The sequence below is a fragment of the Mustela putorius genome, unplaced genomic scaffold (assembly GCF_011764305.1).
Source record: "Mustela putorius furo isolate JIRA1106 unplaced genomic scaffold, ASM1176430v1.1 tig00000127_pilon_pilon_pilon, whole genome shotgun sequence".
Taxonomy (NCBI): domain Eukaryota; kingdom Metazoa; phylum Chordata; class Mammalia; order Carnivora; family Mustelidae; genus Mustela; species Mustela putorius.
Window position 1 is genome coordinate 4,359,028 of NW_025421288.1, and position 27,201 is coordinate 4,386,228.

Consider the following 27,201-nt stretch of genomic DNA (forward strand, 5'->3'; position numbering starts at 1 on the left):
TTATATGAGCTAAAGTGTTTCAAAGATTTCGTTTTTTAAATAAAAAACCCTAAAAGCAAAAACCTTCATTTCTTAATACACACTGGTCACTAAAAGAAAACTCTCTAGTGTGTTGCAATAAATCGTGGCTTGAAGTCCTTAGCAAGAATGAACTAGACCCTGATACATATGCCATGCCAGAGGAGGCATATGTATGAGAACGAGACCCCAGAAAACTGAAGGTAGACCTTTCCCCTTTACCTTGCTGCCTAGTACTGAAGTATCAGACCACAGTTAAACCAGCAACATTTGACACCAAGCCCAAGGACAGACCGCAGGATTTAGAATCACACTTTACAGGTGAGCAACTTTGGCTTCAGAGAAGTGGCTGCTGGAACACTTTTGAAAGACTGTTATGTAACAGCCAGAGCTCCTTTCAAGAGAGAAGTGGCCTCGAGCTAAATGAGGAGAGAACACCTGGCCTTGCTCTTGGGTTCACAGCTGGGTAGGGCTAATTAGGGAAAAAGTGTGGCGCTGCGATCTATGCAGAGTCGGCCAGCAGCTCGCCAGGGACAGCCGGATTCCAGTCTGTGTTCCCAGCCTGCGGCGAGGCTAGCGAAGCGGGCGTCCATCCCTTGGGCTGCAGTGAGAAACTGAGGGAATGAAGCCAAGAGCCTGCTCGCACTCCGGGGGGCTGCCACCGCATCAGGGGGCGCCCACTCTGCGCCTTTTTCCGCGGGTGGCCCTACGGTGGGCCTCAACTCGCGCCGCTCTCCGTCCTCTTCCTCCCGCGCCTTTGGCAGGAACTTCGCCCCACACGACCCTCTTCGTCCTGGCGCGCCTTCCAAGCAGGAGTCACAGCCAGACCGGCCCATTAACCCACTAGTGTGCTGGGACCCCCGAGCTCCCTCCACGGAGGACTCCTCCATTAGGAGAGCTTTAAATAAAGTTATCGCCACGGGGCCGGTGGGCGAGGCGAGGGCGGGGTGAAGCTATTCAGTCGCCAAGCGGTTGGCCAATGCGTCACGGGGCTGACTGATGATTGGCCACAGCAGCAGCCTGTCTGGGCCGTACCACACTTACTTGGAGGGGGTCTGGAGGAGTGAGGGTGGCTCCTCGCTTTTGAGTATCTCCAGCACACACATAGAACTAATTTTACTTCCGAGGATTTCTTCTGGGATACTGTAGGGATTGAAAATAGGACGCAGGAAAACGGAAGGCTCGCCCAGCCACTTCCCCATTTCTGACTCCTGCGCAGTACGCCAGCTCTCCTCGCCCAGTCGCCTGCGGAACCCGACGGCCGTGCGCGCGCGCGCTCGATCGCTCGCGTGCGTACGGCGCTGTGCTCCTGCAGCCAATCAGGCCGCGAGGTCGCCGCGGTCGCCGGGATCGCGCGCACGCCCTAGAGCGGAGTGGGGGTGGGGGCTAGGGGTGAATGGGAGAGTGAACGGGGGCGGGCGCGGCGTCGCGAGCCGCATGAATGAGAGAAACGTGCCCCGCGCGAGGCGTCGCGCGCGCCCGGGACAGGGAGCCAATGGGAACGCTGGGAGGGCTCGAGACCCGGCGCTGAGGGCAACGGCCGCGCGCCGGCTCGAAGACGAGCGTCGCCGGGCGGGAGCGCGCGTAGCTGGGCGGGCGTGGAGCGTGCGGGGGCCGCGCGCGGCCTCTCAGAGGCCGGACGGCACCGCCGGGAGGCGGCGGCGACAACGACGGCGGCAGTGACGGGAATCGCGCCGGGGGTGAGTACCGGGGACACCGGCCCCTGCGGAACCGGAAGTGCCGGGCCACTGAGGTGGGAGGGGAGTGTGACCTCTAGGGAAGGGGGACCGAGGAGCGGGGAGGTGGTTTGAGGCCCCATTCCTCCCCCGGGCCGGGTCATCCAACTGCGGCGGGACCCGTGGGCCCCGGAAACGGACGACGAGTAGAGGCCGGGGATCCGCGGCCACCGGGGCTCTGAACGGGTTAGTGCCCGGCCGCCCGGTCCTGGCTCCGGACCTCCGCGCCTGGCGCCCGGCCGCCGCCCCTTCCGCCCCCGGCCCTGCGCCCCCGGGCTCTGCCGTCTCTCGCAGCCTCAGTGGGCCCTACCGCCGCGGATTCCGTCTTCTCGGTCTTAGCCAACTCTGCCCCAAATGGTGATTCTCCCTGCCCCAGCCCCGGGGTGGGGACGGGGTGCTGGTCCCTTTTTACCTCCCCGCATTTCAGGTCCCTTGCCCCCTTCTGCTGATACTTATTTTGGCTCAAGCCTCATCCTGTTACCTGTTCTCTCCCATCTTTCCGTTTCCTCCCTACCCCCCACCAGCTGGGTGCTCCGTGCTCTTAGTACTTTGTACTTTTTGCCAGTGGAGCTCGAATGCGTTTGCCAGTATTTTACCTATAGGAATGTCTTTGTGGGACATGGAGGTGGAAAGTGTTTTACCCACTTGGGCAAATGAAAACACGCTAATGAGAAGTAAGAAAGTGACTTAAAAGTTATGGAAAGAGGTGTAGGATCGGATACGTGTTATACCCTAGACCATTTTTTGTTTTGGATTTTTCACTTCCTGGTTAATGCCATCTTGACTAGGTTGATTTTGTATCATCTCCCTATCCTTTTATCCCAGTATCCCTCGTCCTCTGTCAGATCTCTTCATATTGCTCATTATCGCTCATTCTTAAAGACTCACCTAGTGCTTATAAGAATTGTGCTGCCATGTACTTGGCTTCTTCCGTATGTAATAACACCCTTATTAAACTTCTGCTTGACTCCAGCCAACATCTTGACATGTGGATTATTCATGATACCTTGACTACTTTGTATTCAGGTTTACTGTATTGCAGTGTTACCCTACTTTTTTTCAACAAATTATAATTTCTGTTATCAGTGGTACTGCTGTTCCCCATTCACCCTGGTACCTACTTGTATTAAACATTTATACCATATGATCTGTAGTTTGTTTTCTGTGTGCGTATTTTTATTCCATTGGTTACTTTGTATCTGAATATGTCATACACATTCTTGTACACCTTTCTCATATGTGATGAACCATACTCACCCTGCAGTCTCCTCCCTACTGCCCACAGCACATTTTTGTCCTTAGACTTGGTACGTCTTTATTATACCCAATAAATTGTTCTATTTTTGTTTTCTGTCTTCTAATGTATCTTCCCTAAACATTTCAAATGTTGATCACTTTTGTTTCACAGTATGGTATGCCCCAGATTGCATGGCTTTTAATGATGCTGCATTACTATGGCAATATTAACCCACGTGACTTTTTTCCTGTCAGAAAATATGATCTGAAATAATATATGGTGTCTTTTTTTTTTTTTTTTTAAAGATTTATTCCTTTGACATCGAGAGAGTGAATACAAGCAGGGGGACGTGGGAGAGGGAGAGGCAGGCTTTCTGCTGAGCGGGGAGCCTAATTCGGTGTCAGGCTCTATCCTGGGATCACGACCTGAGCCGAAGGCAGATGCTCAGTAACTGAGCCACGCAGGTGCCCCTAATATACGGTGTCTAAATGATTTTACTTACTCTAGATAAAACTGAAGCAGTGTAGCTGTACATCTTCTCTACTCTTTGGGGTTTTGAGGGGAAAGTTTATTTTACTAGTTAGTATTGCCCACAAACCCAAGAATTTGCTTCTCATTGTTCACAAAGTTACTTAGGCCTAAATTGAGAAGGTTGAACTTTGATTACTATAGAAACTGCGTGTTAAATAATCATAAAATCAGGCGCTAGAGGGGGTTTATCTTTTTTAGGCCTTTCAGAATTTCTTGTACTCTCTGAGTGTTCACTCTCTTCTAATACTGCTGTTTGGCCCTCTAATGCTTTGTTTTTTTAAGGAGAGAAACAGTGCATCTTGAAGGAAGGTATCTTTGCCTTCCATGCCACAGGTTAAGAGAGGAAGTGATGAATTCAGGGCACATTTTTATTTCACTGTTTGAATCTTCCAACGTAGCAATTTCTGCCATTGGTATTAAGGGAAATACTGAACTGCTTGGGTCAAATGAACTTTTATTTTTATTTATTTTATTTTTTATTTTTTTTAAAGATTGTATTTATTTATTTGACAGACAGAAATCACAAGTAGGCAGAGAGGCAGGCAGAGAGAGAGGAGGAAGCAGGCCCTCCGAGGAGCAGAGAGCCTGTTGCGGGGCTCCATCCCAGGACCCCGGGATCATGACCTGAGCAGAAGGCTTTAACCCGCTGAGCTACCCAGGCGCCCCTGAATTTTTATTTTTAAATTCTAACTGAAGTAAAATTTTTGGTCTGCAGATTCCGAGATGCAGTCACTGGGCAAGTAGTGTAGTGGATGAGAAAGTGGTAGAATGGCTTTGTGTTGGCAGAGGGGCATGTGAACTCTGGTTCTTAAACTGACTGCTCAAGTGATTAAGTAGAATGGCCTCAGGCATTCTCTAGCCTTCAATTTTATGGAGTGGGATAAGGGACTGTGTCACCAGATAATGTGAGTTAAGTGCTTTGAGATCACTAGATGAAAAGCATCCTATAAAATCCAAAGTGTTACTTGGCTACTACAGTCAACAGAAATAATTGTTACTCTTAGTCATATGGGGAATGTGAGGCTCAGTTGACTTCTGATAGGCCAGTGTAGAAATAAATTGTTGAATTGGGAAGAAAAGGACCAGCCCCTATGATTGACTCAGTTTCTTAGAGAGAGCAGCTCACCTTTCAGTTCAAGGACAGTTCTTACCAGATGCTTTCATGGGCTATTCCAGCAAACCAGAAACTCAGCTTTTGCCTCTTCAGGGTTATAACTAAAAAGCATAGAGAGATAAGAGACAGAGACATGCACAGAAAGGAAATGAGACATACTGTCCTAATTTTGAGGTTACTTTTTTCATTGTTGCAATAAATACTCTCTTTGTCCAAAGAGAACTCTCTTTTCTAGGACTGTCCTTCACTGCTATGCCCTTGTTTGTTTTTAGATTTTGATATTCTTGATATTTGTTACTGCCCATTTGTGTCAGGTGAGATGTACCCTATATAAGAGAGCTAGTTCTTTGATGACCTCAGGCCAGGTGAAACCATGTTCTTCTCTTTCCAGTATGAACAGCACTTAGAAGAGTGAAGGATTCTGAATCCATTGTTCTCCCAATTCAGAATCCTTTCCCACATGCACATAAGTGACATAAGTGAAGTGTATGCCATAAAAAGGCACTTTTTTTTTTACAGAGTAGCCTGTGGGGTGTTAGCCTTGATGTTCTTAAGAAATCCTCTGAAAGAATTTATCTGACTAAGATATCTGTGTTATTTTTTTTTTCCCAGGTGAGGCACTGTAACCCCATTGAATTCTGCATCTAGAAAGCCCAAGACTGAAGAAGAAAGATCAAAGACATTGACTAACCTGGAAATAGGGACCTCTTTGGAACTTTGCTTTTATCCACAGTACCCTTTTAGAGCTATCATTGAGTGGAATTGATTTCTTCTTATTTTGCTACTATTGGGAAGAACATGGCTTCAGGGATTTTACGTTTCTCTTTAGTTTTGCATGAACTCTATAGGAAACGGAGCCCTTAAAGGGTTTGGGAATAACAAGAAGAGATTGAAGACAGACAAGCCTGCTCGAGTTCTCTCTGTTTTCCCTCCCCCTTCGAAGAAAAGGATTTACAACTCAACCTTGTAACAGCTGCTGCCCAGCTTTAGCCATCAAGAGAAAATAAATAAAATTAAACCACCATTGCCAGACTACAGGCCTTGAAGTCAAGGTGTGGGAGTGGTGGCATTGAGAAAACTGCCTAAAAGGGACGAGGACTACAGTAAACACCTGTTTAAAACTGGAAGGGGCCTCAGGTTCCCTTTTGGATTAAAATAGAAACACAGGGCACACCTCTTAGGTGCAGCTCACATCTGGTGGAGTGTGTTGGTCGTGGAGGTGCTAGAGTGTCTCCTCAGAAGAATTTTTCCTTGCCCCTGTGCTCTCCCCTACCCTAATACCCACCCCTGCTTGCCCTTTGAAGACTTGCTCCATCCATGAGCTTTTCCCTGATCTGTCTGACGGCCCATGTTCTCCACCTGCAACCGTTTGCATGTGTACAGCCTACTGTTCGTCTCCAGTTTTTAAACTGTACAAGTTGTGTTTCTTAATCTCTCCCTCTTGCCTTGTTCTGGGGAGGTGGTTATTCATCATTTGGAATCACCTTTCCCCCTCCCATGTGCTTTCCTTCATTTGAGATCTTTTGACCTTTTGTTTTCCTTGGGAGGGGGAAGGGTGATAATTTTAAATTTCTGTTTCCCTGGTTTCCTTCTGTACTCTTTTTCTCCGTTGTTTCCCTCCTCCCGTTTTCTTGTCTGTTCTGCCGCTGTGTGGGCCTGGGCTATGCGGCAGGGCAGACCTTCCATCAGAGCTCCAACATGCCCGCAGAGTCTGGAAAGAGATTCAAGCCCAGCAAGTATGTTCCAGTCTCAGCAGCCGCCATCTTCTTAGTGGGAGCCACAACCCTCTTCTTTGCCTTTACGTGAGTTTTCTCCCAGTGGTGGCATTTGGGGGGCTCCATGGGGGAGGTGAGGGGTGTTTTTGTCACGTGAGTTTTGCTAGTTTCTCGCCACGTGCCTGGGCATCTTGTTGTTGGATAGAGGCGACAACACATCTCAGAGATGTGGTTAAGCACAGGGAGGAAAAGCTTACCCTGTCAGCCTTGTTAGAAATTTTACTCTGTTGAATCCTCTCCTTTTCCCTGCCTCCCTTCCTTGGGAATCACAGATGTCTTTGTATTTCCCTACCCAGCTCTCCATCATGAGATCGTGAACTAGGAAGGAGGTAGGAGGAAACCACCAGAGAGGCTTGAAGCAGCTTAAGCAATTGGTTCTGTGAAAGAAAGAACTAGACGAGAGGTTTTTCAGATAGTAATGGCTTTTCCGCAGGATGTCTGGAGCTGAGTGTACTGGAGAATTGCAAAATTGATTTAAGAGATGTACCAAGGAGGCAGCTGGGCTTTTCCTGTTGCTCAGATGGTTTTCTCTGCACTCTTAAGGGCCAAAGCCTGGACCTGCAAAGGCCACTGGGAAAGTGCAGATTTTATTTAGGAAAAATCCTGGTAGGCTGCCTTCCCATCCCTTCCTGCCGAAGGGATGGCGGTCATTCCTGCATTCCCTGGTCCTGTTTCGAAAAGCGGTTGCCACCAAAGGGTTTCCTGCTTTGGATATTCAGACTTTGTTCCTCTCCTGCTCACTGGAGAAGACTGATTTATCTTTCCTCTTCACACAGTATTTTAGCTGCCGACCACCTGGCTGGCCTCTTTGCCGTTACCTGTTTATGAATTAACACGTAGCAGGCTTCTGAGCCTTAAACTGTTGAGTCACTGAGTCAGTGTCCTAGTTGTAGCTCTTGGAACAGTCCGAGCATGCTAGATTTTCTGGGGAGTTCACTCTGCCGTGATTTGGGGCTCAGACCTAATTGTGAGGTGCTGTTTAGAGCAATGGGAGGTTGCTGGGAAGAGGAAGGAAATGGATTGAAGTGGTAGGGAGTAACAATGGTGTGGACTCACTGAAGGATGAATGAAGCAGGAGTTTCTGGGAAGGGGGCAGTTACTAGTATGGGGAGAAATCTAAGAACTGATACTAAGTCTGAGTAGGGGAAGAAACTTCTCTTCCCCCCAAATTGAGCTTCGGGTATCAAAAGGAATTCTAAAAGATTTGGATTGTTTGGCCAGTAGAGTCAGCGAAGTAATAGTGTTTTTCTGTTTAGTTTTTAAGCAAGGGAAAAAAATGAATCTCTTATCTAAGGTATGAACATCATCCTGCTTTTTATGTGTTCGTCTGGAGGGTAGAGGCCATGGATTCTTTGGCCGCCAGCTCTCCAGCCTGAGCATGCCTGTTGAGTCCCTCAAGGGTCTAATGCAGCCCTATTCTTCTTCTTTCTTCTTTATCTGACTTTTCCTCATAATTTTTTTCTTCTGCTTAAATTCAGCGTGCTTAGTGTTCTGTCCTTCTTCATGTATTGACTGTCACTAAGGAGTTATGAATCTTCAGTCTTAGACTTGTTTTGGTTTCTGCTATTATGGCCAGTAAATAGAATCACCTTTTTTTTTTTTTTAAGATTTTTTAAGTAATGTCTACACCCAGTGTGGGGCTTGAACTCATGACTCCGAGGTTAAGAGTTGTATGATCTAGCAATTGATTGAGCCAGGCGGCCCTAGAATCAGAATTTTAACCAAGGGACGGTTATATGGGGTCTTTGGATCCTTGTAGCAGCTGTGGTGCTGTGTCAGGAGGGTAGAGGGTATGGCACCACACCAGGTTGATACCCTTAGGCCTGCTTGATTGAGGAGGGCCTGTTTTCCTTCAAAAGGCAAGGCCGTCGGGAAGCTAGGAAATGCAGGAGGCCTGACTGAGCAGTCTCTCTTTCGGCCCATCTGTTCTTGAGAAGGAGCAAGCAGAATCGTTGTTCTTATTTTGTTAATCTGAAGCCATCGAAGTGCGTGGCTGGTTATACCAGTTTCACCACAAAGAGTTGTCCTGACATAGGCATTTTCTCGACAGATAGTTGAAGCTATTTAACCTACTTTCTCATTCCCTGGTGCCAGAGAAATCGGGGCCCTCCTTATTCATGGTCTCTCAGCCCCAGGAAAAAGAACAGTAATGGACTTTGGAATCACTGCCTCTAATCAGAAGTTAGAAAATCAAGTCATAGCTAGAGTTCCCCCTGGCAGTTTCCTCAGGGCCAGTTTCTGGGCTCTTTTCCTCCTCGATTCTCCCCTGCGCATCTCCTGGAGATAAACACCCTCCTTATCTTCTATCACCTGGCTCTTGGTACCTGTGAAATTCTCATCTCTTCCTTTACATCTGACCTTAGCAATTCTTCTAGAAGTATATATCTGGGCTGAGCTGCCACTGTTGTCAAAAACTGTTCCCCCCACAGATTATATCCTTTTTGAGGTTCAGTTCCTTGCAGGGACCCCCTAAATATTTAATTTATATTTAAAATATAAATTTAAATATAAATTATAGTTTTATAATTTAAAACTATATACAACCTAAAAAGGAGTTTCTGGTTTCAAATAGATGAGAAGAAGCCTCTCTTTTGTTTGTTTCATTGGTTAGTTTTTTTAAGATTTTATTTTTAAGTAATCTCTACCCTCAGCGTGGGGCTCCAGATTTTACAACCCCGAGATCTCGAGTTAGGTGCTCTACCGCCTGAGCCAGTCAAGTGCCCTAGAGGGAGGCTGTCTTTGAGCCACCTCCGGTTTGGGGCCCTGAATCTGTAACTCTTGTCATCCTCCTGTTCTCTTCACCCGGCTGTAACTGTTCTTACCACAGTCTTTAAGTCCCAGTTGGGAACAGCTTTGGGACCTCGAGGACTGAGAGTAGGAGAGAGAGTCCTTTTCAGTTGGCAGACATAATTAGTGAAGCCATGTAGGGTTCAACTCATTAGGAACAATTTACCCTTGGTGTTTCTCTGGTAGGTAGGGAAAGCTGTGAGCAGAAATTATCAGCTGGGTTTGGTCGCCAAAAGGTTATCTGCCCTGGGGAAGCTTGAGTAGAACAGTTGAGGCCTTCCCTCCAGAACCCTGATCTCTTCCGTTCGTTCATTTTGTCCTGTACCAAAACTAAGTGGGAGAGTTATTGGGGATTCTGTTTTAATTTTCCATTTTCACTGTTGGGGAAGGAGAGTGTCTGCTAAAGTAACCTTCTTCGTCCTGATTAGATCCTACACCCTGTGTTTTAAGATAACGGGCCTGGATCCTCATCTGTCTTAGTTTAGTCCCCTTTTGTGATTGGCAAGGGTAGGGGGCAGTGCTAAGTAACAGCAATCAGCACTGTTGGGGGTCAGGAGACTAATTTTGGTAAAGTCTGTTAACCTTTGTGAGTCTGCTCATTGTAAAATGAGAGGGTTGACCGAGAGTAGTTTATTTGAGCACAGTGACCCCTTTTCCAATGAGATCTTCGGTGGAACCCCAGTGTGTAAAACATGAGAGGAGGGCTGCTCTGGGTCAACTGAGGCTGGTGTGTAGAGCCCCAGCCATTTGGTTTCTCTCCTCTTTGCCTCCTCGGGGACCCCTGCGTCTTTCTTAGAGTTCCCAGCAGTGCCATTTGAAATAAATCACTGAACTGCCTCCCTAAAATCTCCTTGAGCTCTCAGTTGAGTCAACCAGTGTCTCATTGTGTATAGTTGTGAAGTTGGTAGGGAGGGCACAGCCCTAAAATCTCTGCTGCAAGCCGTCCTCTACGGGCAGGATAGAAGTCAGGGTTGTCCAGAAATCCAGGATGGTCTTTCCAGTCTGTGAAAGAGCTTCTTTTCACTTTATGCCTCTGGCCCTTCCCAACCCTTTACCCACAGAGTTGGGTAACCTTAGTGCCTCTCCCTCTGGTCCTTTTTTTCTTGACTGCAGAAGTGCTAGCACCTGATTTGAGTGGGAGCAGCCTCGTGATTTAGGGCATTAATTGAGCAGTGGATGTTCCTTTTACTTCCCACGTTGTTTTTTCATCCAGGAATAAGTGCCCAAGTCCTACATCTTGTACTCAGCTGCTTGAAAGTGTGCGTAAGACACGGCCAATCAGGTATCTTAGGGAGAAACTTACCCACCTGAGAGGGGAAAATTTTTTTCCCCATGGAATCTTGAGGATCTCCAGGGGCAGGAAGTGGGCTGTTCATTCCAGCCTTTCCTCATCCATAAGAAACACTAGCCATAGAGTCAAACTATGTGTTAGGCATGGGTGGAAGGCTTAGACCTATTCTTTAGGAGCTTAGCGCCTCTGTTTTAAGTGATCTTGAATTTCTAGTACCTCACATAGGGAAGGTGGAATTAGGGATGAAGGTGGAACTGGAGTGATGATGATGATGGTGCTAGTTATTAAGATATTGGGGGGACGCATGTCTTCTATGCAGTGAATGCTCAGTATTAAGCTAGCTGGTTTAAAAAGAATTCTAGGAAAATAAATAAATAAAAATAAAAAGATTTCTAGGATTTTTTCAGATACCGTCTCCTGCATTCTCCTATCTGTATTATGTAGCTGAAGTAACAAGATTGGAGAGTTCTCTGTAGATTACCTAAGGCTACATAGCAAAGCATTGATTGAGATGGGATTAAGATCCAAAGCTTCTTGACTCCTACTTTTTCTTACCAGCAGCTTAACCATTTTTTGTAATAGAAGTGTTGGAGAGGGCCAGGAAACAGATTGTTCAGGACTGTGGGTGTTTTTTTAAGTTTATTTATTTTTTTAAGTCATCCCACACCCAGCGTAGGGCTTGAACTCACAACCCTGAGATCAAGAGTTGCATGCTTTTCTGACTGAACCAACTAGGTGCCCCAGGAGCGTAGGTATTGAAACCCATTCTGTCTGAAAACAGAAGTGCTGGATGGGGGTGCAGAAGAACCTGTTCTTCCTGGGTTGGTATAGGTCTGGGAGTCTCATCAGTGAGTCAGCCAGCCTTCTGGGCTCCGGCCACTCCCTTTGCTTTGGAGCTCTGTGATTATTGCCATAGGCTGAGGACCAGCCCTAACAACTCCTCCTCAGCCCAGGCCTCATCTCCTTCCTTCAAAGGCAGCAGATTCAGACAGGCCACTTGGAGTGGTCACGTAGGAATTTGGCAAAGTACTGTAGCAACAGCAAGCCTCTCCAAGCCAAGTAGTATATGGGATGTGGCAGGAGCAGGCTCTGCTGCTTCTCGTCTCTCCTTGGTGGAGTGTTCCATCAGCTAGAGTGTGAAGGTTGGACAGTGGGTCCTTGATTTCAATCAAGGGGCAGATGCTGCCTGGGAAGTGGAGTTATTCACATCATTTCTAGATGCCAGCTACTCTAGGCTTTATTTTGGCAACAGAAACTGAAACTGGATAGATTGTAGGATTTCACGCGCTTCAGCTGGGATGAGTCTGAAGCTGGGATGAGTCGCTATCAGGAATGTTACCGGAGTGGAGCTCCCGGCTGCCTCAGTTGGTGGAGCATGCGACTTTTGATTTCAGGGGCATGCGTTCGAGCCCCACGTTGGGTGTAGAGATCACTTTGAAATCTTTGGGGGTGGGGAGAAGATTGCAGGGGTGATGTTCGTTATCCAGGGATGGGTGGGTGGCAGCGTACCCAAGAAATTAGGTGATTTTCTTCATTTGGAAATGGAAAAACTGAAGAAAAAATGGCATCAGAAAGACTGCTGTCTGTGCCTGCAAGGGGCTGACATCTCATACTCTGACCTTAGCTCCCTTCAGAGATCGAGCAACCTTTAGTCTGTTGGAAGCTCGAGAGGCCACTGTAACTACAGTCGTCAGTTCTAGGAACGAGACGTTTAAATCATGGGCACCTCAGTGTTCTAAGGATTTAATTTCTTCTTCCCTTCTAATTATCTTCCCAGGCTGTAGGAGTCAAGTGAGTCACCCTTTCTCCTCTTCCCCTGGCGGAAGTCAGAGCAAGACAGCTAGCTAAGCGCCAGGGAGGGGCTCTGACCTGGATGACTGGTTTTTAGTTTCTGTCCCTCCCTCCCAAGGAACCTGGGAGGTCAGCCTTTGGGTGGGACTCTGTAAGGGCTCATCTTGCCTGTATTCCTCCCCAAACCCTGCCCGAGTATGGGGACATATTTTCTGAACCAGAGAACCCCCTAGAGGAAGAGGCTTCCCTGGGAGATGTGGATAGAGGAAAATGAGGGCTGTGACTCAGGGTCTCTTTTCCCTTGAAATCAGTGCCTGCACCTCGCTTCATTATTTCGTTTCCCAATTACGTACTCACCTACCCAGAGAAGCAAAGAGTTGGTATTTACTATCTAAAAAGCCTACTACATGATAAATATGCACTTATTTTTTTTTTAAATGTATGTTAAATTTGAATAAGTAGACGGAGGTGGTGAAGACCTGTGAGATGCTTTGTGACAATCAGTTTTGCGTCTTACTCTGATTAAGGAGCTCAATTCCTATGAATTCCTCACATCTCAAATCACCATTCAGGGCTGTGCTTCTTGTTTTGATGGAGACAGATCTCTCAACAGAATCCAGGACTACTGTGGATTAATTCTCCAGACTCGTTTGCTGTTTTGTTCTCCTGGCCCCTTCTTTCAGTGAACTCTTCCTTTCCTTCTGGCCGGTCCAGATAGAGGGGACAAGGACAGATGCTGTCCTCATTCTGGAGATTAAGTTCTCAGCCACAAAGCAGATTAGGGTATTTAGCTGCTGTCTTGTAAGGGGAAGTTCTTCGTGAGCTGAGATAGGAGACCACGCATTTGATAGTACTGACAAAGCGACCAGCACATCAGATGTTCTTCTGAAATTTCCACCTCGCAGGAAATCAGCAGAAAGGAAGAGTTCTTACAGCATTCCTACTTATGAACTCATATCCTGAGAGGAATGGAGTTTAATCATGGACTAGGGCACCCTTCTCTTTTTTAGGGGGTTGTCAAAGAAAAGTTATCTAAAGCATATCTCTTGATTTGGACCCTATGGAATATTGGATATGTTTGGCCAGTTTCTTTTTCCTATAGCATTTAGGGCTGATTTGGTCTGCTCTCTCCTTTTTTTTCTCTCCCCTACTCTTCTATATCATTTATAGACCTCAAGGGGTCTCGTTCTATGTCCTGATACCCATAGGTATCTCTGAGTGGTCCCCCTCCCCGCTTGAGAACTGGCTTTTAGTTGAATAAAACTCTCAGGAATATCTGGTACAGTGAAGAAATTTTAGGCAGTTAAGAGTGGTTGAAAGCCAGCTGGGAAGAGGGAAGGGGAGCCAGAGAGGCAGGTGGTATCCCATGCTTTGCGCCTGTGTGCAGGTCAGTGGGGCATGGCTGAGATCCAGCAGCCTCGGCCTTTGCAAGAAAAGGGAATGTAGCTGGCGTCAGTTACATACTCAGTCCCTCATTCTTGTGCCTGCTTAAAAGGAGATAAGGACAGGTTCCAAAATGTGGAAAGATCTGCAGGGGGAGAGTGAATGGGAAGAACACAGACCTTTAGTACAAGGGGTTATGGTAGGAGGGATTCTGAGCCTCGTACCTTGATCTAAAACGAACATTTCTATGGGAAAACTAGACCCACTTGTGAAGGATGAAGATAATTTGGGACAGCGGAGGTGAAGCACACATGATGTATCAGTATGGGGGCTAAACCTTTCAGGTTTTTATATGGTTGGTGTCCCAAGTTTTAGGGGCAGCCCCTCATTTTCTTTATTATCTGTGCAGCTGTCCAGGACTAAGCCTCTCTGTGTCACCTGCAGTGCCCATCTACAATGCGATTGTTTTTCTCTTTGTGCTGGCCAACTTCAGCATGGCCACCTTCATGGACCCAGGGATTTTCCCTCGAGGTAAGATCTCCTTCTCCTCTCTTGGAAATTCCTCAACTACCTTTGAAAAATAATGGTTTCTGGACATAGGCATTTAGTCCTGGGCCTTAGGACTCTGAGGGTTTTGGAATACGTCAATAGTCTAATGATGAAAAGTGGGTCAGAGTCTTCCAGAATAGGTGCCATAACTTCTAGTCCTGTTCATTCACTTTGGGTCAACTTTTGATTTTCAGTTACTCATTCAGCGGGGATTCATTTTGAACATATGAATCCCCAGGCACAGTAATAATCTAGGATGAAGGGTCGACAGTTACAGCAGGTGGTGTGAACCGTGGTGAAGGCATGAAAAAAGTTATTTGAGGCCGTAGGAAAGGGTGCACTTACATCTGCCCCAGGAAATGGGGGCAGTGCTGCAAAGAGGAGGCAGGAAGGATGTCAGGTGAAGGATGGCAGGGAAGCACATTCTAGCTCCAGGAAGCAGCATGTGCCACAAATGCCGAGCTCAGTGGGGTGGAAGATAAAGCACATAGCGGGGCCAGAAGAGGTAGGAGGTGAATGAGAGCCAAATTGTCAAAGACTATGTGCTAAATTAAATAGGTTATATTTCTTCATTTGGACAGCAAGAGGTGTTTAATTGGAAGAGTCATGGGCTCAGATTTCTTTTTACAAAAATAATTCTTGAAGTAAATACAGATACTTTTTGGGAGGCTATTGCCACAATGTAGACCGCATGAGAACTTGAATTCAAGGCTGGATTTAGAGATTTTTCCCTGCAGAATCAACACGTTTCTTCTTTTTTTTTTTTTTCTGAATCAACACATTTCTTCATGACCATTTGTTTATTGGAGGAGAGCGAGAGAGTGAAGGAATTGTCTAGGGTAGTCCCAAGGCTCCTAACTTGAGATAAGTTGGATGCTGATTTTTAAAAACCAAGATAGGAGTTACAGGAATGTTGAACATGTTTAGGGGGAAGATAGCCTCTTATACACGTTCAACTTGAGATAGTATGTTTATTCAGATAGAGTTCCCCACTGGCCGATTGAGTAGTCAGACTCAGAGACTTTGATCTCAGAGGCTTCAGCCATGTGGTGTTTGTAGCCAACAGGAGTAAGATTGTCTGCAGAAAGTAGACGAAGATTAGGAATGAACCAAGGTCAGATCTAACGAGCACTGGCATTTTAATAATGAGCAGAGGAGAAGAGAAGGAGGAGCCATTGGAGAGGGATTGGGCAACAGAGGTCAGTAGGAGAAGAAACTGGACAAAGTGGGAATTAAGGAAGGTTCATGAAGTTCATGATGGTTGGCAGTATCAGAAATTAGATCCAGTAGTTTGAAAACTCAGAATTGCTTATCATTTTGGTAACTAAGGAATTTAAGATCTTGGCAGGGATAGTTCTTATAGTGTGTTTAGGTATGTATGTTAAATTAGCAAATGCAGTTAAATTAGCAAAACTGATGTTTTGGAAGGCAGTGAATGGGCAGTGAGGAAACAGAGCCGGTGAGTGTTGAGATTACTCTTTCAAGAAGTTAAGGAGAGAGGGCAGAAGATGGAATGTCTTAGGGGAGAGAGCGAGCTTTGATTTATTTTTGTTTTTGTTTTTGTGATAGAGAAAATTAAAGCACTCTGATAGAATGAGGCGGAGGAACTGGAGAAGAGAAGGAAGTTGGAACTGGAAAGGGGAATAATAGAAGAATTACCTTACAGAGGGAGGATGTGGTTTCCTCATGCATGTTGGAAGGGTTAAGCTTAGAGAAGAAGTAGGCTGTTCTGGCAGAGGAGAGGAGGTAAAAGTCAGGAACCGTCATTAGATTTAGAGAGAGGTTGATTCTGGTAACCAATGTTTCTCTCACCTGTGAAGTTAACTTGCAAGGATGAGACTCAAATTGGGAAGAAGTCTTTGGAGAGAATGAGGTTTTCCTGAGATCATTGTGCTCACAAAGCCTGTATCACTGTGCTTTATTTGTGACTTCTGTCTCAAAGATTAGTTGAACCTAAGGAACTTGTAGTCTCTAGCGCCAAGGAGGGCTATTTTTTTTTTTTTTTAAGATTTTATTTATGTATTTGACAGAGCTCACAAGTAGGCAGAGAGGCAGGCAGAGAGAGAGCCCGATGTGGGGCTCTATCCCAGGACCCTGGAAACATGACCTGAACTGAAGGCAGAAATTTTAACCCACTGAGCCACCCAGGTGCCCCAGGAGGGCTATTTTTTAAAAAATACTTTATTTATTTATTTGACACCCAGAGAGTGAGAGAGCACAAGCCAGGGGGAGCAGCAGGCAGAGGGAGAGGCAAATGCAGACTCCTCACTGAGCAAGGAGCCTGACACGGGGCTCGATCCCAGGACCCTGGGATCATGACCTGAGCCAAAGGCAGATCCTCAACCAACTGAGCCACCCAGGCACCTCATGGAGGGCTTTCTTAATGACACTTTAATGTCTATAAAATATTTATTGATGTGTATGGAAGACATTATCCTTGTCATTTGGGATGAGTTTTGTTTTTTTTTGTTTTAAAGGTCCTTGCTTTCAAATAGCTCATCAGTCTATAAAGAAAGATAGGGAAGACATTTCTAGGAGTAAATATGCTATACTGTGCTAAGTTATAAGAGTAACCTAAGAACCCTATAGTACTTTAAGAAAAGAAAGTGTTCATTTCTGGTATGGAAAGATCAGAAATTTCAAAATAAGTTGTATTTTAACATTTTTCCTTTAAAAGAAAACTTTCTTAAAAAGTAAAGATTGTAATAAGGAATAAATATTCATGATGTAGAAAGCATAAAAAACACAAATACCACCTGTAATTTCACAGCCAAAGGTAACTACTATTGAGGTTCCTGGGTGCCTCAGTAGGTTGAGCCATCTGATTCTTGGTTTTAGCTCAGGTCATGATGTTAGGGTCCTGGGATTGAGCCCTGCATCTCCTTCTCCTCTCCTTGGGCTTGTGCTCGTGCTCTCTCTCTCGAATAAATAAATAAAATTTTAAAAGAAGATAACTACTGTTGCTGTTTCCTTTCAGTGGTTTAAAGATTTATATGTATAACATTTACATATACTACTTATCTGTATCAAATGTATGTCATTGTTGGTTTTTCTTTTTCTTATTTTTTTATTAAAGATTTTATTTATTTATTTGATAGAGAGAGATCACAAGTAGGCAGAGAGGCAGGCAAAGAGAAAGGAAGGGAAGCAGGCCCCCTGCTGAGCAGAGGACCCCCCCCCCCATGCGGCACTTGATCCCAGGACCCTGAGATCATGACCTGAGCTGAAGGCAGCGGCTTAACCCACTGAGCCACCCAGGCGCCCCATTGTTGGTTTTTCAAAGATGTATTTATTTTAGAGAGTGCCAGCGGGTCGGGGTGTGATAGAGAGAATCTCAAGCAGACTCTCTGCTGAGCTTGGAGCCCTACTCAGGGCTCGATCTCACCACTTGAGATTCTGACCTGAGACGAAATGGCTTAACTGACTGAGCCACCCAGGTGCCCCTACGAGTGTGGATTTTTGGTTTCTATTTTCAAAATGGATCTTTTGTTTGTACAGTTCTTTACCTTGGCGTTTTTTTCACCTATTTATATTTTAAAGCATTTCCTCAGTCAGTGAAAGTTGGAAACTTGATTTTTAATCCCTATACCTTCATTTATTTAATTTTTCCTTCCCATGTGTATTTTTTCTAGATTAATAATAAAAAATAAAAATTGTACACTGTAGATGAGAAGGCAAATAGTGCACTTTAAGTTATGAAGTAGGATCATGAGTTTCTGATCATTGAAATTGAAAGAACATTCAGTGGGGTGCCTGGGTGGCTCAGAGGGTTAAGCCTCTGCCTTCAGCTCAGGCCATGATCTCAGGGTCCTGGGATCTAGCCCCGCATCGGGCTCTCTGCTCAGCGGGGAGCCTGTTTCCCCCTCTTTCTGCCTCTCTGCCTACTTGTGATATCTCTCTGTCAAATAAATAAATAAAATCTTCAAAAAAAAGAAAGAAGGAAAGGGCATTCAGGTAAGGAGAGACTATCTTGAGCCAGCAAATAATACTGAAATATATAGGGAATTAATAGAGTTAAGGAAGATCTTTTGGAAAGGGGTTTGTGCATGGATAAAAAGGGTTGCTGTTAATTCCTCTCTTGGATTGCTGTAGTTTTCATGTCCTTGTAGACATTGAACTATTATGCAGACTCATTACATATGTGCTTTGATATGTAAATTATTTCATTACAGATATATTTGTAGTATGTAAACGAAGTGTCAGCATTCCGGTAGCAGAGCTACGTCTGAGTCATACTGTCTTGAACCTCATTTCCAGTGTGTTTGGTAGTGTTGTATTGTAGGGCTGATCTCACAGTATTAGTTATTAGTTCCTGTTCTCTCTCCCAGTAGACTGAATTCCTCAAAGGCAGAGGCCATATTTTAAATATCACTGGATCCTTCATGCCTAGTGCAGTTCTTTTTTTTTTAAGATTTTATTTATTTATTTGACAGAGACAGCAAGAGAGGGAACATAAGCAGGGGGAGTGGGAGAGGGAGAAGCAGGCTTCCCGCTGAGCAGGGAGCCCAATGTGGGGCTCGATCCCAGGACTCCAGGATCATGACCCAAGCCGAAGGCAGACGCTTAACAACTGAGCCACCCAGGCGCCCCCCTAGTGCAGTTCTGGCATAGTTGTTTTTTAACTCATTTTTCCTCTCTGCAGCTGAGGAGGATGAAGACAAGGAAGACGACTTCCGAGCTCCCCTTTACAAAACGGTGGAGATTAAGGGCATCCAGGTGCGCATGAAGTGGTGTGCCACCTGCCGTTTCTACCGTCCTCCTCGATGTTCCCACTGCAGTGTCTGTGACAATTGTGTGGAGGTAGGAAGCCTCATGGGGGTGGGCCTGGGTGCTGAATCTAGGTTCTCTTCTTCCTGTCCGTCGAATAAGAATCGAATCTTCTGCATTCTGGGTCTTGGGTGAGATCTAGCCCTGGCTGACTACCTGGGCTATATTCTAACTCTGTCAAAAAGTATTCTCAAGTAGATGAATGGATAAAGAAGTGGGACATATACACAATGAGATGCTATTCATCCTTGCCAATTGCAGCGACCTGGATGGAGCTGGAGAGTGGAATGCTAAGTGAAACAAGTCAGAGAAACACATATATGATTTCATTTATATGTGGAATTTAAGAAACAAAACAAATGAGCAAAGGGAATAAAAGAGAGAGAGACACACACACAAACCAAGAAGCAGACTCGTAACTATAGAGGACAAACTGATGGTTACCAGAGAGGAGGAGGGTAGGGGGATGAATGAAATAGGTGATGGGGATTAAAGAGTGCACTTACCAAGATTAGCACTAAGTAGTATATAGAATTGTTGAGTCACTGTATTGTATACCTGAAACTAATACAATACTGTATGTTAAGTATCCCGGAATTAAAACTTAAAACTTAATTTAAAAGTTTTATCTGTTTAATTTAAAAGTTTTATATTCTCTAACAGCTATAAATAGCAAACACTTACTCTTATGTATATATGTGTACATTTTAGTGTCTGTAATTTAGACGAAATTGGAAATGGAAAAAAAAACCCGTTATCAGTGATGTACAAATGAGAGGTAGAGCATATTCTTCTCTTGTAGGAGGGACCCCAAGTGGGAATAGGCTTTCCCACCTGTAGCCTTTCTGACTCATCTTTTTGGTCATTTGTCCCGGGTTTGTGTTAGCTGCTGCATCCACTGCATGCTGTCTGTCGCACTCCAATCTTAGAGCTGTATTCTCTACTGCGCGTCCTCCTGCGTCCCCTTTCTCTTATTTTTAACCCTTTTTTCCCCGATCAGTTTTTACTTCGCTATAAGCACTTGCCTGTCAGGGCTTTTTTTCTCATGAATCTTGATGTTTTTGTAAAGCCTCTGATGTTAATGATGTTAATCTTATTAACCTTGTTAATTTAGCAACTAAACGGTGAACACAATCACGATTGCCTGTTAATGAAAGCAGTGCTTCAGTTCTGATGTTTGGTCCTTTATTTTTTTTTTTTAAAGATTTTATTTATTTGACAGACAGCGAGATAGGGGACACAAGCAGGGGGAGTGGGAGAGGGAGAAGCAGGCTTCCTGCTGAGCAGGGAGCCCGATGCAGGGCTTGATCCCAAGACCCTTCGGACCTGAGCCGAAGGCCTGTGCTCAACGACTGAGCCACCTGGGTGTCCCAAGTTTGGTCTCTTTCTTAATAGAAGTGATCTAGGGCTCTGGTCCAAGGATGCTTCTCAGTGTTTCTCTTTTTGCCTCTAGGAGTTTGACCATCACTGCCCCTGGGTGAACAACTGTATTGGTCGCCGGAACTACCGCTATTTCTTCCTTTTCCTCCTCTCCTTGACAGCACACATCATGGGTGTGTTTGGCTTTGGCCTCCTTTATGTCCTCTACCACATGGAGGAACTCTCAGGGGTCCGCACAGCTGTCACGTATCCTTCTGTGGGTTGTGGCCTTGGGAGCGGGGAGGAGGAGGAAAGTCGAGCACTGTGGTAGCAAGGGTCAAAGGGAAGGTGGCTCTTGGTAGGGGCTGGGGATGGTGAGATCATGTTGCTCTGTTCTCCTTGATTCTTTGGCTTTAGAATGACAGTGATGTGTGTGGCTGGCTTATTCTTCATCCCTGTAGCTGGCCTCACAGGATTTCATGTGGTGCTGGTGGCTAGGGGACGCACAACCAATGAACAGGTACGGGGTGAAGTGATGGGAGATGCATTGTAGAGCTGGGCCTGCAAATCTTTGCCCTCTAATAAAAGTATTGTGGAGTGCTCCCAGAGATGGATGCCTGATGAATACTTTTTTTTTTTTTTTTTAAAGAATCTGGTGGGGTTTTTTGGTTTTTGGTTTTTGGATTTTATTTATTTAACAGAGAGGGAGATCACAAGTAGGCAGAGAGAGCAGCAGGCAGAGAGAGGGGCAGGGGAAGCAGGCTCCCTGCTGAGCAGAGAGCCCGATGCGGGGCTCAATCCCAAGACCCTGAGATCATGACCTGAGCTGAAGGCAGAGGCTTAACCCATTGAGCCACCCAGGCGCCCCTGATGAATACTTTTTATGATGAAGTGTCTGTGCTCATGAAAGCATGAGAACAGAACCATTTTCTTTCTTTCTTCTTCTTTTTTTTTTTTTAAAGATTTTATTTATTTGACAGAGAGAGAGAGCATATAAGCAGGGGGTATTGGGAAGCAGAGGGAGAGGGATAAGCAGGCTCCCCACCGAAGCACGGCTCGAGCCCAGGAGCTTAGGACCATGATCTGAGTTGAAGGCAGATGCTTAACTAACGGAGCCACCCACGTGTCCCAGAAGCATTTCTTAGTTGACAGACATTTGCAAAATGTACACTGTATATCAGACAATTTAAGCTCTGAGCTTATAGAAACAGTAGTAGACTTAGGCCAGCTCTTAGGAAGCTCATGATACTACTTAAAGGGAAATGGTTATTCTTGTGCTTATAATAAAGCTGACTTTACCTGTGTCCTTTTATGTATATTATCTTAGTTTTCAATCTTGAGAGAGCTATGTTATCATTTCACATAAGAACACTGATGTATGGGGTCAGATAGCTACACTATCTGGGTGAGGTAGCCCTAGGATTCAGACTGACTCTAGAGTTCCCGTTCTTTTTAAGATTTTTATTTATGACAGAGATAGTGAGAGAGGGAACACAAGTATGGGGGGAGCTGGAGAGGGAGAAGCAGGCTCCCTGCTGAGCAGGGAGCCAGATATAGGCCTCCATCCCAAAGGTAGACGCTTGACGCCTGAGCCACCCAGGTGCCACTAGAGTTCCCATTCTTAACTTTTATGACTATAAGTTTCTTGATGATAGGGTTGCGTTTTGCTCATTTTTGTATCTTCTGAGTAGAGGGTGCACAATAGTTGGTTATTGTTTTGTGTTTTGGCCTTTGGAGGTCAAAGTCCATTGTCTAAGTGATAATGGCCCATCTTTACTTCTTCTAGGTTACGGGTAAATTCCGAGGAGGTGTGAACCCCTTCACCAATGGCTGCTGTAACAATGTCAGCCGTGTGCTCTGCAGTTCCCCAGCACCCAGGTACACCCAGCCCTTTGGTCTAGTATTCACTGTTGGTCAAAGCGTTTGTCTTTGGACTTGTTCTAGTATAGGGGAAGTTGGGTGGGAAACTGCTGTTGAGGAAGGGTTCTCTTAGACTGGGAAGTACCTGCAAGGGAAAGCCATGGTGTCCTTTAGTGGACCCCCCGAATTCAGTTGATATCCTTTGGGTATTATGGCTACTCTCCTTGGAGAGTTGAGGGTGAGATTTACTCTAGAGCGGCTTGAACTAGGTATTTGCTCAGAGGCCTAGTCTTAGTGCAGTTCTTCCTGGAATCTAAAAAATCAGTTCAATGCTGAGTTTTTTGCTATCTTGATCAGACTGTTCTTTATTTTTAAAAATGTTTTATACAAGATAGGCAGCCACTAGGTATTTTAGAATGAATGAATGAAAGCCCTCTTACTCTTGACACTCAGGTATTTGGGGAGACCAAAGAAAGAAAAGACGATTGTCATCAGACCTCCCTTCCTTCGACCAGAAGTGTCAGATGGGCAGATAACTGTGAAGATCATGGATAATGGCATCCAGGGAGAGCTGAGGAGAAGCAAGGTGAGGAATGCAGGGAAGTAAAGTAGGTAACTTGGGGACTTTAATGGCAGAGAGATGGAAACTTTCAGTTGACATTACCCTTATAGTATTTCTCAATATCTGATAACTTGTGTTAAAAATTACTTAAGTACGGGGGCGTCTGGCTGGCTGAGTTGGTAGATCATGTGGCTCTTGACCTTGGGGTCATGAGTTGAAGCCCCATGTTTAGTGTGGAGTTACTTAAAAAAAATTTAATTACTTAAGTGCATATCTGCTTTTTTTCATTAGATTTTAAGTCCACTGACAGAAGTTGAGCCTTTCGTTTCCATGTTTTCTTAGGACTTTAATGTAGCAGCTTACGGATGGTAGGAGCTCAACAAATAGTTGGTGGAAATGAACACCTAAATGACAGGATTAAACCCTTGTTGAAAATTATTCTTTATCCATTGTCATCCCCAAAATGGCTCTCATCCCTTGACTTCTAGTCCCAGTTTAGAGATACATAATTGATGCGTTGTCCTTATACCCAGCTCTCCAAATCTGATTTTCCCTCATTCATCCAGTCTAAGGGAAGCTTGGAGATAACAGAGAGCCAGTCTGCAGATGCTGAACCCCCACCTCCTCCTAAACCGGACCTGAGCCGTTACACAGGGCTACGAACACACCTCAGCCTGGCTACTAATGAGGGTAAGAACATTGACAAGAGTAAGAAGGTTACTATGTGCTGTGGAGAAGACATACAGGCAAGCCATGGGAAGTAATACTTGCATTGTCACTGAGAACACCCATCAGGTGGGCCTTTGGCCACTTTGGGCAGCTAGTAGAGGAGAAAGGGGATTCCATGTAGCTAGTGGTAGCGAATTGGACTTTTGTGGGTAAGGAACTGTCAGCATCCAGATAGACCATAGAAGATCTTAGACATGTTTGGTGCATTCTCTCTCCGAGTTCTGGGCCATTATGAGTCTGTAATCTTTACTGCAGGCAAATCATGTTCCTGGGACTTTTCTGTTGGCTGGTATATCCGTTCCTACCTGGTTCTCCCTCTGTCCTTTAATGACCTCTGACCAAGTTAAGAGAACCGCTTGTAAAGTCAAGTCTGTCCCTGGGCCTTTTTTCCTGCAGATAGCAGCCTCTTGGGCAAGGACAGCCCTCCCACACCTACCATGTACAAGTACCGGCCGGGCTACAGTAGCAGCAGTACGTCGGCCGCCATGCCTCATTCCTCCAGCGCCAAGGTACTGAACACTCTGGAAGAAGGAGGGTTGTGATGTGTGTCAGCTGCTCTGGGAAAAAGAACTTTGGAGAAGGGAAGGAAAAAAACCAAAGACATTAATGAGACTGAATCTTGATAGTGTGTCCTTCATCAAAGAGGGGGCAGTGTAGCATACTAGTAAAAGCACTAGTGATCACAGCATCAGATCTGTGTTCAAAACCCATCATGGGTGAGTTATTTAACCTCTTTAAGCCTCATTTTTTGCATCTTAAAGTGAGGTATTATTTGTTCCAACTTGCTAGTTTGCTCTAGGTGTTGAACAAGAGGATGCATGGAAAAAGTTCTAATAAGCATATGGGCAGGGCATGACCGCTTGGGCTCTAGAGCCTAGCATCTGTCACAAGAGGAGGAACACTGAGAGCATGCTTTGTTTTCTCCCTCAGTTGAGTCGTGGGGACAGTCTGAAGGAGCCAACTTCAATTGCAGAGAGCAGCCGCCATCCCAGCTACCGCTCGGAGCCCAGCTTGGAGCCAGAGAGTTTCCGTTCTCCCACCTTTGGCAAAAGCTTTCACTTCGATCCACTATCCAGTGGCTCACGTTCCTCCAGCCTCAAGTCGGCCCAGGGCACTGGCTTTGAGCTGGGCCAGTTGCAGTCCATTCGTTCAGAGGGCACAACCTCCACCTCCTATAAGAGCCTGGCCAACCAGACACGCAATGGAAGCCTATCTTATGACAGCCTGCTCACTCCTTCAGACAGCCCTGATTTCGAGTCAGTGCAGGCAGGGCCTGAGCCAGACCCACCTTTAGGCTACACCTCTCCCTTCCTGTCAGCCCGACTGGCCCAGCAACGGGAAGCCGAGAGGCACCCACGTTTGGTGCCAACCGGCCCAACACACCGAGAGCCCTCACCAGTCCGGTACGACAATCTGTCGCGCCATATTGTGGCCTCCCTCCAGGAACGAGAGAAGCTGCTACGCCAGTCACCCCCACTCCCGGGCCGTGAGGAAGAACCAGGCTTGGGAGACTCAGGCATTCAGTCAACACCGGGCTCAGGCCATGCCCCTCGTACTAGTTCCTCCTCAGATGATTCAAAGAGATCACCCTTGGTCAAGACTCCACTGGGACGCCCAGCTGCCCCTCGTTTTGGCAAGCCAGATGGGCTAAGAGGCCGGGGACTAGGGTCCCCTGAACCAGGCCCCACTGCCCCATACCTGGGCCGATCTATGTCTTACAGCAGCCAAAAAGCCCCAGCTGGTGTCTCTGAGGCAGAGGAAGTAGCCTTGCAGCCATTACTGACACCCAAGTAAGTATGAGTCCATCCTGAACTTCAGTGGACTTAAAATTAGCATAGCATTACCAAAGATGTCATGACTTCACTTGTGTGCAAGTGGAGTCAGAGGTGCCTGCTTTTGGATAGCTCCTTTCACTCTATCTAGCTGCCTTCATGGGCTATTGCTGTTAAGACCCTAACGATCAATAATACTTTTTTCTTAATCCTGTCTTCCCGAAATGTATTTATTTGCCTGAGAGTAAGTATTTAAGATAATTGCTGTTGGAGGGGAAGGAGTAAAGAGAGGAGATAGGGCATCAGGTTGGTTTTTAAGCAGGACAATAAAACAGGGGGAAATGTTTGGGTAAGAAAGCATACAGAAAAGTAGGTCAGTTTTCCTAACTTAAAATGGTCTCCCTTTTCTGTGTTTTGTGTCCTGCTTCTTGACACCTCTCTTTTTTTTCTCTTCCTAGAGATGAAGTACAGCTCAAGACCGCCTACAGCAAATCCAATGGGCAGCCCAAGAGTATAGGCTCTGCCTCTCCTGGCCCAGGGCAGCCGCCTCTCAGCAGCCCCACAAGGGGCGGAGTCAAGAAGGTGTCAGGGGTGGGTGGTACCACCTATGAGATTTCCGTGTGAGCCTTCGGCACCTCCCTTCCCCCTACGCCTCTGCGCCTACACCAAAGGGCCCCAGGTGGCCACCTTCCTTTCCTCAAGGGGCTCCCCTCCCCTGCATGGACATTTTTTTAAACCACCGATTCCAAGAGGATGAGGAGCGTTTTATAAAATGCAGTGGGGTGGGGAGTCGGAGAGTTGGGGCCCTGAGACTGGGGTAGCAACCCCCTTCACCTTTTAAGACCTTCCCTTCTTTAACCCCTGGACCAGACTCAGTGGACATTTGTGCAATTGCTCGCCCTGGAGGGAACCAGATCATTTTTAAACCAGAAATAATTTTTTTTATTATTGTTACGGATTCTATTTTTTCCTCTCTGCGTTACCAGGTGTGTGTGTACATATATATATATATATATATACATATATATATATATTATAAATATCAAAGAAATTATATATCTATCCTGGGATGGGAAAATGAGGGAGGGATATGTAGAAGGAGGGGTATCTTACTCTTCCCACTCCTCAGACCAGCAAGAAAGAAGTGGGGACATCCATTGAAGTCTTCCTTTTCCCAGTGGTTCCCTCTCTTTTGTCCCAGTTACCAACTAAGGAAACCGCACCCCACTGCTATTGGTGCGTAGTAATCAGGAAAGAAACCTTGGGAGAGGCGAGTCTGGGGTCTTGGTCAGAGGAGGGAAGGACTTGGAGAGGAGTTAGTTTTCTAGGTTCATGGCACTTAGTTTCCCCAGGAAAGGGGTCACAGCCCCATGACTTTGGTGGTGGTGGGGAGATCAGGAAAAGAGCTTGGCTGAGCTCCAGGAACAATATTGGATAATCCCCCCCACCCCTTCTTCGGGGAGAGGGATTAGTGCGGGGCTTCTTTAGTCCCCTCAGAGCCTTCCCCCAACTCACATGGTTAACATTATTTTTAAATCCAAGGCCGGGAGAGATGAATCCAAAAAGCAATATTTTTCATCACATGCCAAAAAACGGGATAGAGAGAAGGAGTGGCAGGCCTAGGCCCCTCCGATTGTCCCTTGGGGGTTACCCCTCAGCCCACCTCAGTATGGTGCTGGGTAGTGGGGGTACCTGGGTTCTAACCTCTAAATAGGGGAGACCCCAGCCTCTGGACAGAGGCCCTTTTATTTTTTATTCTGATTAGCCATTTTAAACCAACAAGGAATAAAAAGAAATCCTGATCTAACCAGCTCCCCCTGACTTGTGTTATTTTGTCTGGTTAAGGCAAGGTGAATGATCTCTGGTGGAAAGTCTCAAAGAAAACCTCAGAAGCTTCTTTAGTCCTGGCCCACCTTTAGGCAGGACAGTAGTGGAAGTAA

At 45.9% G+C, this 27,201-nt stretch overlaps 1 protein-coding gene across 2 annotated transcripts; it reads left to right on the forward strand.

The window, feature by feature from the left end:
- Positions 1–1,350: 1,350 nt before the first annotated feature.
- Positions 1,351–27,068, forward strand: ZDHHC5 (zinc finger DHHC-type palmitoyltransferase 5). 2 transcript variants are annotated; one of them, XM_004777596.3, is made up of 12 exons: positions 1,351–1,718; positions 5,249–6,438; positions 14,073–14,194; positions 18,855–19,012; positions 20,433–20,605; positions 20,756–20,858; positions 22,125–22,216; positions 22,652–22,784; positions 23,327–23,450; positions 23,886–23,998; positions 24,420–25,279; positions 25,720–27,068. In XM_004777596.3, the coding sequence occupies exons 2-12, from the start codon at positions 6,335–6,337 to the stop codon at positions 25,883–25,885; spliced, it is 2,148 nt and encodes a 715-aa protein (XP_004777653.1). In that variant the 5' UTR covers positions 1,351–1,718; positions 5,249–6,334; the 3' UTR covers positions 25,886–27,068. The 2 variants fall into 2 exon arrangements, with proteins under 2 accessions (XP_004777653.1, XP_044918701.1); XM_045062766.1 differs by having other exon boundaries at positions 14,108–14,194.
- Positions 27,069–27,201: the final 133 nt, after the last annotated feature.

Bases quoted from the DNA above. Each gene is read 5' to 3' on its own strand.
- ZDHHC5 (XM_004777596.3), top strand. From the start codon at position 6,335: ATGCCCGCAGAGTCTGGAAAGAGATTCAAGCCCAGCAAGTATGTTCCA. The intron at 20,606-20,755 runs GTATCCTTCTGT...CTTTGGCTTTAG, and splicing joins GGGGTCCGCACAGCTGTCAC to AATGACAGTGATGTGTGTGG. The intron at 22,785-23,326 runs GTGAGGAATGCA...TCATTCATCCAG, and splicing joins GAGAGCTGAGGAGAAGCAAG to TCTAAGGGAAGCTTGGAGAT.